Source organism: Nansenia antarctica (genome assembly GCF_963989245.1).
Source record: "Nansenia antarctica genome assembly, chromosome: 17".
Taxonomy (NCBI): Eukaryota; Metazoa; Chordata; class Actinopteri; order Argentiniformes; family Microstomatidae; genus Nansenia; species Nansenia antarctica.
In genome coordinates, this window is record NC_137687.1 from 25,798,514 (window position 1) to 25,813,487 (window position 14,974).

General features: G+C 47.0%; 1 protein-coding gene across 1 annotated transcript in view; it reads right to left on the minus strand.

The window, feature by feature from the left end:
- The window catches only part of naaladl2 (N-acetylated alpha-linked acidic dipeptidase like 2), a gene marked incomplete at both ends in the record, with an annotated part of 166,210 nt that extends 152,067 nt beyond the window's left edge, over positions 1-14,143 (minus strand). Inside the window, 3 exons of the mRNA XM_080547415.1 lie at positions 1,264-1,417; positions 12,308-12,427; positions 14,129-14,143. Of these exons, the coding sequence (XP_080403541.1) occupies positions 1,264-1,417; positions 12,308-12,427; positions 14,129-14,143 (289 nt within the window). The remainder of the gene's footprint in view (positions 1-1,263; positions 1,418-12,307; positions 12,428-14,128) is intronic.
- Between the last annotated feature and the right edge of the window lie 831 nt (positions 14,144-14,974).

Consider the following 14,974-nt stretch of genomic DNA (forward strand, 5'->3'; position numbering starts at 1 on the left):
GTCCCACATATAGCGGCTATAATGTCCGAATAGAGAATCTACCACCACCTAAAGAATGCTTATTGTACTTTGTATTGTATTTTCGCTTGCTCATTTTCCTTGTGTCTCGCTGCCTACGTGTGACGTCAAAGTCATGTTGCTATTGGATACGGCTAACTATGTATATATTTTTAAATATAGGCCTATATATTAAAATTAAGGTTGAGACAATGAAGGGCCACTTATTTTCTTTATTTTATATATTTTTAAATTATAAAAAAAAAAAAAAAAGTTTGGATCCAATGTTAGGGGGCCCCCTAGTGGCTGGGGCCCCCCCGCGGTGCGTCGCTTGCGGGCCCGTCCGCTACGCCACTGGCTTTGATGCTGTGAGGCAGTAACGTGCAGGGAGATAGCAGTACCAGGACCTAGCTGTCCCACTAGTCACACACACACACACACACACACACACACACACACACGCTGATATGCCAAACAATGAAAAAGCTACAGCGGAATAGCGCTATATCAAAGACAAGATATATTTCCAGAACCGGACGGAGGAAATGATGAACGTTGAATATCAATAATAACTCCTGTATGGAGGCTGATGAATACAGCTGTTCTGTTTGTTTTACTGCTTATTGGAACAACGAGGAAATGATTTACTGAGATTAGTTGTTTTTGTTGTTGGCTGTTTCTAGAAACAACAGGGAAGTGATGTAGATCAGATTCGTAGATTATATAAAGTAGATTATCTTTGGACAGATGGTTATATTTGGGCAGGTGGTTATTGCATTGTAGCTGTGGTTGATTTCAAAGCTCCACGTTGATTTATTCACTCCAAAATAGTTCTTAACCGTCAAACAAAATCGACTTGAAATAGTGTATGTATGTATGTATCGAAGGAACACAAACTGTGTGTGTCAAACTGTCCCACTATCAGAGGGATTGTTCGTTATTGAAAAAAAGGGCAAGTGGAGTGTGTGCTTGTGTGTGTGTGTGTGTGTGTGTGTGTGTGAAAACCCATTATCCTATGGTGTCTGGCAGCATATGTTGACAGTGTAGTAATAACTCTAGATAATGAAACAAAGGTGCATTGACATGTACCTTGAGCATGCACACGCACACGCACACGCTCACACACACACACACACACACACACACACACACACACCAGGCTGAAGACCACCACACAAGACAAGATGTTCAGATACACACACTCACACACACACACACACACACACACACACACACACACACAGAGAGGAGGAGGCGTCTACTCACGGATGCTGGGGTACCCCGGGGTGGAGGGGTCTCCCCCAGGGTTGAGGGTCACCCCGAAGGAGCTGTGCCACAGAGCCTGGTCCGTGCTGGGGCCGTCACAGGGGTCCACGTAGATGAGAGCCCCCCCGAACCCCATCTCAGACAGGAGGGAGAGCTGAGGACAGATAATAATAATAATAATATCTTATATTTATATAGTGCCTTTCTCAGACCCAAGGACGCTTAACAGATTTCATAGACAGACAGTCAGACAGACAGAACAGAAAAACAAAGCAAAGAAACAAATCCAGCGAGAGTGACAAAACTAGACTAGAGGCCAAAGGCCTTAGAGAACAGGTGGGTTTTGAGGGCTGATTTAAAAGTGTCCAGGGCAGGGGGGCAATGCGGATCGCCGTGGGGAGAGAGTTCCAGAGGGTGGGAGCTGCCACACTGAAGGCTCTGCCCCCGAAGGTCCGTAGGTTGGTGCGGGGGGTGGAGAGCAGACCCATGCCTAGGGACCGCAGGTTCCGGGAAGGGGTGTGTTGACAGAGAGATGCAGAGGGTATTAGAGAGCATTTCTCTATTGGACTTTACTACCGATGCTATTTCATCTGTGTGTAGACACCGTACCAATGTCTACACCGTACCCATGTCCCCTGAATATTGTAACAGTTAGTTCAACATTTGGTAAATGGCCTGACTTATATAGCACCTTATTCCAAAGCGCTTTACAACGGCCTCTCATTCACCCATTCACAATGTCACCGATGGCGACAAGCTACCATGCAAGGCACCGGCCTGCTCATCGGGAGCAATTTGGGGTTCAGTGTCTTGCCCAAAGACACCTCGACATGTGGCCAGCCGGGGTTCGAACCGCCGATCTGCGAAACTTGCGATCATTAGACTCCGGCTCTACCTCCTGAGACAAAGCCGTTTTAGTTTACCAGGTACCTTCAAAATGTAATGATGTTAACGTTTATGTTACACACATGTTGATGTGTTATGGTGAAGACCAACATGCTAACTGTTTTGATGGATGTTAGGCTGCCGTTCGTAAAGTCGCTCTGGAAATCTGATCAGAATCGACACCCGGAGCAAGTGGATGAGATTGCAACATTGTTGCATGAATTATTTCTCTGATTTGTGTTCTCACAGCCCTTCATGTAAACGAAGTAACATACGCAATCGAAGCAACAGACGTGGTAGTTGATTGGTCATAAAATTGCCCGTTCGTCCGCTCTTATCCAGATCAACACGCATGCGCTGTTGTTTTCCTATGGACAGCCTCGATGCGTCATTTCTAACCGGAGCGAAACCACCCTTTTCAAGCGGAGCGTGCGTTGGTTGTTTGCTCCGGGAGCGACTTTGAACGCGCGTTCTCACAGCTCCAAACGACGCAGAGCAAAGCGAATTTGATCCTAAACTCCGATTCCAAGTGAAGCAAATGTTCTAGAGAGAACACACCCTAAGCTGCGGACAGAGCTATAACAACACTACGCTGCTGTTTGGCGGCTGGTTGCCATGGCAGCCTGTTGAATGTGCTGCCTCACCACCGGTAGTTTCTAGAAGTGAATGGATGGATCAGACTCAGTCTGGCTATGATATTCGCTGAGGTCACATCAATAAACTAAAAGGTTTAGTAAACTATTTTCGTTTTACCAGCTCAGTGGCCTTGCGGTTAGAGTGTCTGCCCTGAGATTGGGAGATAATGATGAGTTCTCAGCCAAGTCATACCAAAGACTATAAAACTGCTCCATGCCTCCCTGCTTGGCACTCAGCATTAACACGAGAACACCCGTGGGCGGGGTCATTTGACCCTGTGAGTTAAAAGTTGTTTATATCTTTGCACTCTATCAAATTTCAGGACCCACCTTTCGTGACTTTTCCTAGATATGTGCGTTCTACCACCCAGTAGCCTTACATTTTGAAAATCCCAAGGATAAGCTAGTATGAAGCTATTTTGCAGTTTTTCTGTGTAGGAGGCAGGCTAATTTACAAGACAGCCAACTAGTGGTTTGGGGTTAAGACCAACGTCATGTCCAGGGGGTTGTATTTGTACATCAAGCCGCCTCACGCTACGGAAACAGGAGATAGGCTCCTGCTCCTATGGGTCATTAGGCTGGAGAACCATCGGTTCTCAAGGCTACTTTACTAGCTTATTTTCGTTTTACCCATATAGCTAACAACACTATCATCACAACAAGTAGCCCTATGGGTAGTTTTCACCTATACATATAGGACTAGCTATAGCTAGCTAGTTACATTATGTGAACGCTAGGAAGATCATAATGAAATTGCTGATAGGGGTATCTTTGCTATGGTAACAATGTATGCCCTAATGTTCATTTATGCCCAATCAACCCAAAAATGAGCTTGCTGTGATATTTTGGATCCAAACATGTCGGCCACTGAAATATTTACGAGTAAGCCTAGTTCTTACTGTTTTTCCCTTTTCTAATGAGATTGTCTCCCAGGACAGTGATGGGAACACCTTCCAGTGTGGAAGTCCTGCTGATTAACGACCAAAAACTATGTTTTAAGTGAGAAGTTATGGCTTGTCAAAAGCCGCAAAAAGACAGGAAATAAAAAATGAGCACCCCCCATAAGTTAAACTGTGAACACTAACAAGGTTTTCCAGCACACAGCTTTTTGCTACCTGCTATAGACAGTGCTGTATGCTGCTAGCTGCTATAGACAGTGCTGTATGCTGCTAGCTGCTATAGACAGTGCTGTATGCTGCTAGCTGCTATAGACAGGGCTGTGTGCTGCTACCTGCTATAGACAGTGCTGTGTGCTGCTCTGCTGTACTTCAAACACCTCGTTCACCACTGGGCAGGTTGTTTAAGGATTCAACACTTCTCTCAAACAGTGTAATACAAACTCTTAGAGTAGGTTTTCTCCCATGACAGTGATTTACATTTTTCAGAACAAGATGCAAGTTCCTTTTATTCCAACCATAACCTAGTTTGGTGGAATTTGTTTTCAGTACAATGTTTCAATGCAATTACAATACAGTAATATACAATACAGTCTTCTGGGTTTTTGACTTATAGTTGTACAGACAGACAAACAGGCGGCAGGGAGACAGGCTGGCAGGCAGGCAGGCAGGAGGATAGGCAGACAGATAGGCAGACAGACAGGCAAGTTGACAGACAGACAGACAGGCAGGCAAGTAGACAGGCAGACAGAAAGGCAAGTAGACAGACAGACAGACAGACAGGCAGGCAATTTGACAGGCAGACAGAAAGACAGACAGACAGACAGGCAGGCAAGTAGACAGGCAGACAGACAGACAGACAAGTAGACAGACAGACAGCCAGGCTGGCAGGCAAGCAGGCAGGAGGACAGACAGACAGGCAAGTAGACAGACAGACAGTCAGGCAGGCAGACAAGTAGACAGACATACTGACAGACAGACAGACAGACAGACAGGCAGGCAGATAGGTAGGCAGACATACACACAGACATACAGACAGACAGACAGACAGGTGGGCAGGCAGACAGACAGGCAGTCTACTGTCTACTTGCTTGTCTATCTGTCTACTTACCTACCTGTCTGTCTGTCTGTCTGTCTACTTGCCTGCCTGCCTGCCTGTCTGTCAGGTATGTCTGTCTACTTGCCTGTATGTCTGTCAGTATGCTTGCCCTGTCTGTCTGTCTGTCTGTCTGTCTACATGCCTCCCCTGTAGTCCTTGGCACATGCATGTCGTCTGAAGCGATCGCCATCACCTCAACTGGAGACGGGAGCACTTCGGACAGACGCGATACTTGTTTAAGTGTAACCGCCAAACCACCGCAGTTGCGACACTCAGAATTCAGTTAAACCACGTGACACACCATGTTGTGAAAGAACAAACAAACGGTCGTATTTATAAAGAGAGCAAAACATCATCATTTATTAATCTACATTTTTTCTTCTTCCCGAGTGTTGAGGGATTCCTCCTCAGAGTTGATCGTACGTGTTGTTGTGTAGGAGGCCCGTTGCCGCGGTAACGCATTGGCGGCGAGCGGCGGTCGTGACTAGTGTCGTGCGTTCAGTAAAAACGTGCGTTCATTCATTAGGGGACAATCATACACTTGCTTTCAAGTCAAGTCGACCCTCTGATGTGCCGCTTAACTACAACACAAGGACCGTAACTCTGATTGTCTTTTTCCGTATTCAGAAGATGGTGACCATTGGATAGACAACCTTTAACACTAGAAGTGACCCCTGTGAGTAAAGAAATTATTCTATCTTTGCACTCGATCAAATTTCAGGACCCTGCTTTCATGACTTTTCCTAGATATGTGCGTTCTATCACCCAGTATCCTTACATTTTCTAAATCACTTCAGGATAAGATAGTATAAAGCTGTTTTGCAGTTTCTCTGTGTAGGAGGGCAGGCTAAAAAAAAGAAGCGCCCTCTAGTGATCTCTGTGTGTAAATAGCAGATTTACATTCTAAAAAGGGGGTCTATTTGACCCCCAAGGCGGCTCTACTAGTAGGTAAAATAGGCACGGCTGTTGTAGTGTTAACCTTGAATAGTCTTTATGACCCATGATTACATATCCTCTCCACGTACTGTGCACGGTACTGTGCACGTGGCCATCGGGGGAAGCTAGTGGAGCTGGAAGTCAGAGAAGTCGGGCTGATTGTAACACATGGGACGGAATTCGGAATGGAATCACACACAGTGTCTCATCCTCCGATTTCTACCTAAACGGGTGGTAAAAATGGACTGCCCTTATATTACAGGTTACACGGTAAACGGACTGCACGCTGTATTCCAAAGCGCTTTAGAACCGCCTCTCCTTCACCCATTCACACACACATTCACACGACCAAAGGCGGCAAGCGACCACGCAAGGCGCCAGCCAGCCCGCTCATTGGGAGCAATTCTGGGGTTCAGCGTCTTGCCCAAGGGCACCTCGACACGGGGCCAGCCGGGGTTCGAGCCGCAGACCTTCACTCAGGTTTTAACTGGAGTGTGTAAGTGAATCAGTGTTGGCAAACAGCATGATTGTGATTTAGAGAAGAATAAAACTGTGTCAACATTGGGGACATATTATATTACAGTGAAGTGACTGTAAGTGACTTGTGGAGAGCAACATATTAAATCAAGGTACTTCACATTGCTGCCCAGAAGGTAAACACTGGTAAACACACTCAACACTCTTAATAATAATATTATCTTGGTTTTATATAGCGCCTTTCACAGAACCCAAGGACGCTTAACACATTTTTACAGAAAGTACAGTCTGTAACACTCAGACAGACCAAACAGAAAACACAGAGACAACCAGAGTGACAAAACTAAACTATGTGCCAAAGGCCTTGGTGAACAGATGGGTTTTGAGGGCTGATTTAAAGGTGTCCAGGGTGGGGGCGTTGATGATCACTGTGGGGAGAGAGTTCCAGAGGGTAGGTGCAGCCACACTGAAGGCTCTGTCCCCGAAGGTTCGTAGGTTAGTGCGAGGGGGGGGGGGGGTCAAAAGCAGACCCATGTCTGAGGACCGCAGGTTCCGGGATGGGGTATTTTGGCAGAGAAGGTCAGTTGGGTACTGGGGGGCGCAGGTATGGAGGGATTTGTAGGTGAGAAGGATTTTGTAGTATGAGATGCGGGACTTGACCGGAAGCCAGTGGAGGTGGATGAGGGTGGGGGGTGTGATGTGTGATGTGCTGCCAGGGCTTGGTGTGGGTGAGGACCCTGGCAGCTGAGTTCTGGACATACTGGAGCCTGTCCAGGGCTTTGCTGGGTACCTGAACATACTGGAGCCTGTCCAGGGCTTTGCTGGGTACCCCATTACAACTCTAGTTATGAGATTCTCATCGATAATCTTCCTGTAACAACTCAACACACACACACACACACACACACACACACACACAAACACACACACACACACACACACTTCAGTCTGGGCGATTATCGAGCACAGGGGTTTCGTAGAAAACGCCACGATTCATTAGTAAAGTCAGCACTCAAATTAAAGGTCTCAATTTATGACCCATTATCGGGAAGGTTAAGTTGTTCCTCAACTAATAAACATATTAGAAGAAAAAAAAATATATGACCAGAACACATAATTGAATATTTGATGGAAGAAGAAGTATTGGTTTTAACAGGACTGTGTAAATAAATGAGTGCTGGCAGCATGATTATGATTTAAAGAACAACAACACAGTGTACAAATTGGGGACATATTCTATTAAAGTGAAGAGCGTCTGTAAGTGACGGTTGTGGAAGGCAGCAGATTAACTCAAGGCTCTTCAGCTGCTCAGAAGGTAAACACTCATTGGCCTAGTGAGGAGATTCTCATGGTTAATATTCCGGTAACAACACACACACAGGCACACACACACACACACACACACACACACACACACACACACAAACACACAGTTCAGTCTGGGCGATTACCGCGCACTGGGGTTCGGAGAAAACGACACAATGCATTAGTAAAGTCAGCACTCAAATTTAAGGTCACAATTTATGACCCATTATCGGGAAGGTTGAGTTGTTCCTCAATGAATAAACATTTTAGAGGGAAAACACTGTGACCGGAACACCTAATTGAACATGTTCTAATGGTTTTCTTAAACAAAGAAAACTCGGCTCTGCTCGGCTCACCTGAAATATCACTGCATGGAAAAGTGGTTGTTAAAGACTGTTGACGAGTTCTTCAAGTACTTTGAGAACAACATGGTATTATTTCACATTGTGCATTCAGTTGTTGTTGCAGAGTAGTTAAATGATTGCTTGAGCTTAGCTTATTTTTTTTATCAAACCATTTCATGTCCATTCCACTTTACATATTGCAAAAACTCTTGTGACTTTAATAACTCTTGTTAAGTGACCCTGCTTATACCAAACGAACCAAACAAATCTATCCACCGGGGGCGGCTGTGGCGCAGGAGGTAGAGCCGCCGTCTAATGATCGCAAGGTTGGCAGTTCGGCGGTCCGAGACCCGGCTGGCCACATGTTGAAGTGTCCTTGGGCAAGACACTGAACGCCAAATTGCTCCGAGTGAGCGGGCCGGCGCCTTGCATGGTAGTTTGCCGCCATTAGTGTGTGAATGTGTGTGTGCATGGGTGAATGAGAGGCCGTTGTAAAGCGCTTTGGATAAAGGTGCTATATAAATGCAGTCAAACGTCTTGTGAAGTGTAAAAGAGTGGGGGGGGGGGTCATTGACACAGAGGACACACTAAAGATAGGTGAAACAGCATCACGCTTCCAGTGTTAAGGTCAGGGGAAGTTGCATGGGGAAGGGATCAGCTTAGCGTTAGCAGCAATAATGAGCAAATATTGTTATTGATTGCAACGCGTAGCATCATGCATACGTTCTATTCTGTCTTGGGATAGTTTTTTTTAAGATGTGTTTGATTGACATTATTCCAATTAACTGTTAACACTAGAACAGCTGTGCCTATTGCCTCTACCTCCTGCGCCACAGCCTCCCCACGTCGTCTATCGGTACACAATTAATCTAATCAGGAGACGGATACTACAGCGACCACTTGAATCACAAGTGAGGGGCCACCTGTGATGAGCGCATGAGATAATGACCCTGACATGAACCCTCCACACGTCCCTCTTGACCTCTCTACCCCTTCCGTGATGACGAGGCTGATTGCGACGCGCGGTGAGGAGAGGGCCGTTAGTGGTTAATCAAAGGAGCAGAAATAATATCCTTTTAGGCTTCACGAGCCCATAATTGGGCCCGAATTCGACTTAGATTTCTTTATTCATTTCGTTATTGTTTACTTTTATCTACTTGTCGTGTGTAGTATGTCATTCTGAACTATGATCTGAGCATATCCAAATGAAACGTCCTGTCTGATCGTCATATCTCTAATCTTTTATAAGCAGTTTGGTTTGGGTTAGATTTTTAGGCGGAAAGTAGTCAAACTGTCCGACTGGCCCCACCACCTCTACACCAACACGGCAGCCCGATCACGTCTCTTCACTAAACTGGCTCCCCGCTGGTGGAATGAGCTTCCCACGGCTGTCAGAACTGCAGAGTCACTACCTATCTTCCGTCGGAGACTGAAGACCCATCTCTTCAGGTTACACCTTAACTGCTCCTCCTGAGACATCTACTACCCCCAACACTGCGTCTCCTGAGACACCCACTTTTCCCCTTTACTGGGTCTGACTTCTACTGCCCCCCTTGTACTGTTTCTGTTTCTCCAGTGTCTATATACAAAAAAAGTGTTTCCTTCTATCACGGAGACTGCCAATGGCCCCCGGGCCTGATCTAGATTATTCTTCTTGCTACGACTGGTGGATTGACGATTCACTTGCTTAGACAAATGTATTGATTGTAAGTCGCTTTCGTAAATGTAAATAGGCCATCACTCTGGTCGTTCCCAAAGTCCGCACCTCTTTTGGCCGTCACTCTTTTCAGTTTGCTGCCCCCTACTGACTGGGATGAGTTGTACAAAAGACACTCAAACTCAACACCTTCATCTCGCAGAATGGCAAGAATGGAAGACACCATACTCTCATGTGATAGACTAAAGGGGTTTTACCACTACTGGTGAGCAGAAGGCTTACGAGGAGCTGCCTCTTCTCCCTCTGTGACAGTTATGTCTATTTTGACCAACAGTTGAACCTACTATGGCCAACCCCAGGACAAGCTGACTATGGCCAACCCCAGGACAAACCTACTATGGCCAACCCCAGGACAAACCTACTATGGCCAACCCCAGGACAAACCTACTATGGCCAACCCCAGGACAAACCTACTATGGCCAACCCCAGGAAAAACCTACTATGGCCAACCCCAGGACAAACCTACTATGGTCAACCCCAGGATAAACCTACTATGGCCAACCCCAGGACAAACCTACTATGGCCAACCCCAGGACAAACCTACTATGGCCAACCCCAGGACAAACCTACTATGGCCAACCCCAGGACAAACCTACTATGGCCAACCCCAGGACAAACCTACTATGGCCAACCCAAGGACAAACCTACTATGGCCAACCCCAGGACAAACTGACTATGGCCAACCCCAGGACAAACTGACTATGGCCAACCCCAGGACAACCTACTATGGCCAACCCCAGGACAACCTTACTATGGCCAACCCCAGGACAAATCTACTATGGCCAACCCAAGGACAACCTTACTATGGCCAACCCCAGGACAACCTACTATGGCCAACCCCAGGACAACCTACTATGGCCAACCCCAGGACAAACCTACTATGGCCAACCCCAGGACAAACCTACTATGGCCAACCCCAGGACAAACTGACTATGGCCAACCCCAGGACAACCTACTATGGCCAACCCCAGGACAAACCTACTATGGCCAACCCCAGGACAACCTACTATGGCCAACCCCAGGACAACCTACTATGGCCAACCCCAGGACAAACCTACTATGGCCAACCCCAGGACAAACCTACTATGGCCAACCCCAGGACAACCTTAGTATGGCTAACCCCAGGACAAACCTACTATGGCCAACCCCAGGACAAACCTACTATGGCCAACCCCAGGACAAACCTACTATGGCCAACCCCAGGACAACCTACTATGGCCAACCCCAGGACAAACGTACTATGGCCAACCCCAGGACAACCTACTATGGCCAACCCCAGGACAACCTACTATGGCCAACCCCAGGACAACCTACTATGGCCAACCCCAGGACAAACTGCTCACGTGATGTTGTAGACCTATACATGTGATCAAGAGGGACTGCCCCATTGAGCCTTTGTACTGAGACCCTATTTTTTTTTTAAGTAAATTTTTCTTAGTGGGGCAGTCCCACTCATATTTTTCATTTTATTGACAGATCCGGTGAAGATTTAGACAGGAAGGATGGGTGAGAGAGAGAGGAGGGATGACATGCAGGATATGTCCCCGGCTGGAATTGAACCGGGGACCCTGCGGCTACATGGGCGACGCTTAACCCGCTACGCCACCTAAGCGCCCTGTGAGACCCTATTTTTGATGGCCGGACAATCGCTCCTTCTGGCAAGAACTAAATAAATACTCCTAATGATTTGATAAGTCTGAGGTCATATTCTCACATCACAATCCGAATCAGGACCCGAAGCAAGTGGATGAGATTGCAACATTGTTGCATAAATTATTTCTCTGATTTGCGTTCTCACAGCCCTTTATGTAAACGAAGTAACATACGCAATCGAAGCAACAGACGTGGTAGTTGATTGGTCCGAAAAATAGAAAATTGCCCGTTCGCCCCGCTCTTATACAGATCAACACGCATGCGCAGTTGTTGTCCTAGGGTCAGCCTCGATGCGTCGTTTCTAATCAGAGCGAAACCAACCTTTTCAAGCGGAGCATCCGTCGGTTGTTTGCTCCGGGAGCGACTTCGAATGCGCGTTCTCACAGCTCCAAACGACGCAGAGCAAAGTGAAAGTTTATCCTAAACTCCGATTCCAAGTTAAGCAAATGTTCTAGTGAGAACACACCCTTAATGATTTGATAAGTCTCAGTCTCCTGGTTACAAAGTTTAGCATTCGGTGTATTTTAATATGACATTTACTTGCCTCTGTTTTGCCTCTTGGCCAGGTCGTCATTGCAAATGAGATTGGTTCTCAATTGACCTATCTGGTCAAATAAAGGTTAAATAACGAAGAGCTTAAAAAAAATGAGCTAAAAAGCTAAAGAAGAGCTTAACCTGTCAGTGAGGGCAGTGGTGGACTCAGGCTGTTTGAAGGGCAGGGGGGGGCGAAAAGGAAAAAAGGGCACCTACTGCACAACATGGGACCCCATCAGTGCACATGGTCAAGTTTAGACCATTGGAGGGGCACCAATAGGGCACGTCCTCTCATTTTCGCCACTCAAAAGGGCACTTAAGAGAGACGTTTTTCAACCGTGGGGGCACCAGGAGGGGCGGTCGCCCCCCCTGCCCCCCCCCTGAGTCCGCCAGTGAGTGAGGGGACCGGAGAGGTCACACACACTGACATTCAACAAGAAGACTGAGGCTGCGTTCGTAAAATTCGCTCTCAGAACTCCGGAGTGCAAACTGGGTCAACGTCATAAAGGGGACCGAGTAATCTGATTGGACAAGAGGCATTCCATTGTGTTCGTTGTTCTTACCTTGTAGAGTAAAGGTGCTTGTCCGAGTTTTAACAGTGCGATTTGGTGGGTGATGTTCATGGACGCACTGGCCCTTCTCAGATCCTCCAAAGCCCCATACTGGACATCCACAACCTCTGCCTTGAGGGGGAGAAGGGGAGGGAGGTGGAGGGGCATCAGGGAGAGAGAGAGAGGGTAGAGGAAGAGAGGGGGAGAGAGTGTGGTGGGGGGGGCGGGGGCAGGGGCAGAGAAACAGAGGGAGAGAGAGAAATAGAGTGCGAGAGAGAGGGGGAGAGAGTGTAGCGGGCGGGGGGGGGGGGGGGGGGGGCGGGCAGAGAAACAGAGGGAGAGTGAGAAAGAGAGTGAGAGAGAGAGTATAAAGAGAGGGAAGAGAGAAAAGAAGAGAGAACATTGACATGGGTCACATGGTACAAATGATGATGTACGTCAACTCATGGCTCATTCACAATCATGTTGTCAATTGCGTCCGCAATCAGTGGACGTGCGATATGTCTGGAACATACAATAAGCCCTAATGGACAACCACTTGGCTGTGTGAGCTGGAACATAACTGGAAGTTAGATAGAGAGAGAGAGAGAGAGAGAGAGAGAGAGAGAGAGAGAGAGAGAGAGAGAGAGAGAGAGAGAGAGAGAGAGAGAGAGAGAGAGAGAGAGGGAGACAGACAGACAGACAGACAAATAGACGTTTTGGATCATGCGATCATTTTGGCAATTTTTGGGGGGACCTCTACCACACGTTTAGCTGTGTTGCTCCTTCCACAAATGCATGATCCTTACAAGTTGTACCTCGTTGTAAAGGTAAAGGTGAATAATCAGGCTTTTCCAACGATATAAAACAATGATTTATTATTATACCAATTGGCATTATAAAGGGGAGGAATAATCGACCGAAATAACGTTTCCAAACTTTTTGGGAGGAGTTTATATATATATATAATATATATATATATGTTACGGTACATATGGGAATACGGTACATGTGGGAAAACTAGGGTTAGAGACAGACAGACAAAGAAGCCGTCATATTTCTTTCTGATATCGGCATCTCTTCAACTACAGCGTCTGTCTCTCTCTTGGCTCGAAACGTTTCCTCCCTACATTCAGCTGTCCCGTGGAGGGATTCACACAGAAAACCTTATCACAGAATATGTTAACAACTTCAACTCAAAGGCACATGGTACAAATGATGATATACATCAACTCCACATCAATCATGTTGTGAATTGCGTCCACAATCAGTCAAACGTGCTATATGTCTGGAACATACAATAATCCCTAGTTGTGACGTTCCACGTATGGATCTATAGTGGGCGCTGTTTCCGTCGTCGTCCTGTGTGGTCTATTCTCTCTTTTGTCCCCAGATAAGCCATCAGGTGTGAGTGATTATCCTAACTATCCCAGGGACCATAAGAGTCGTCCCGTGTCATGGATTCTCTCTCTTCCTCGTTGCCCAGCAGACGTTTGTGTTGCGTTACCATTTTCTTGTTATTTCCCATCCAACATTTCAATCATTATTTTCTTTATGAAATATTGTATTATTGTCATCCATGTGTGGTCACTCAGTCTCCCTTTTTGTTCCCTTGTCAAGAGCCAGGCAAGCGTAACACTAATGAACCACCACAATGCTGTGTGAGCTGAAACGTTGGAAGGAAAGAGAGAGAGACAGACAGACAGAAAGAAAGTAAGAAGGCAAGAAATGAGAGAGAGAGAAAGAAAGAAAAAAGAAAGAGACAGAGGAGGAGAGAGAAAACGATAGGGAAATAGAGAGATAATAGCCACAGAAGCTATTTGTGACTGGAACTCTCTTCTCCTGCCACATCACCTGGGCCTGATCCATTTTTCATGTGGCCTGGGGGTGAGAGAAATGCAATACTAGTGTGTGGAGAGAGAGGGAGGGGGAGGGAGAGAGAGAGGGGGGGATGAGAGGGAGATAGAGAGAGGGGGGGTGAGAGGGAGAGAGAGAGGGAGGGAGAGAGAGAGAGAGGGGGGGGGCTGAGAGGGATTGAGCGTGAGGCAGAGAGAAAGAGAGTGAGAGAGAATGAGAGATGGAGAGAAAGAGAGAGAGATAGAGAGAGAGAATATAGCACATCTCGTTTGCATCCATCGGGGAGGGAGGGGAGGGGAAGGAGAGACTAGGGGAGGGAGGGGAGGGGAAGGAGAGAGAGATTTATCGTCCTTGTCAGCATTTGCATCATAAAAGTGTTCCGTTAAACTCCGCCGAAAGAATTTGAGAAGACGTCCCGATTGGAATACAGAAAGATTTTTTCCGACACCACTCCGTCTGTCTGAGTGAGAGAGCCATCTTTCCTTCTTCCTGTCTCCTTCCCTTGTTCAGTTGGTAGTGAAATTAACGACATCGCTTGCCGCACCGAACCTATCCTCTCTCTCTCTCTCTCTCTATCTCTCAGTCTCTCAGTCTCTCAATCTCGCTGTCTCGCTGTCTCTCTGTCTCTCTGTCTCTGTCTCTGTCTCTCTGTCTCTGTCTCTCCCTCTCCCTCTCTCTCCCTCCCCCTCTCTCTCCCCCTCTCTCTCTCCCCTCTCTCTCCCCTCTCTCTCTCCCTCTCTCTCCCTCTCTCTCTCTCTCCCTCCCTCTCTCTCTCTCTCTCTCCCTCCCTCTCCCCCTCTCTCTCCCTCCCTCCTTCTCTCTCTCTCTCTCCCTGTACTGCAG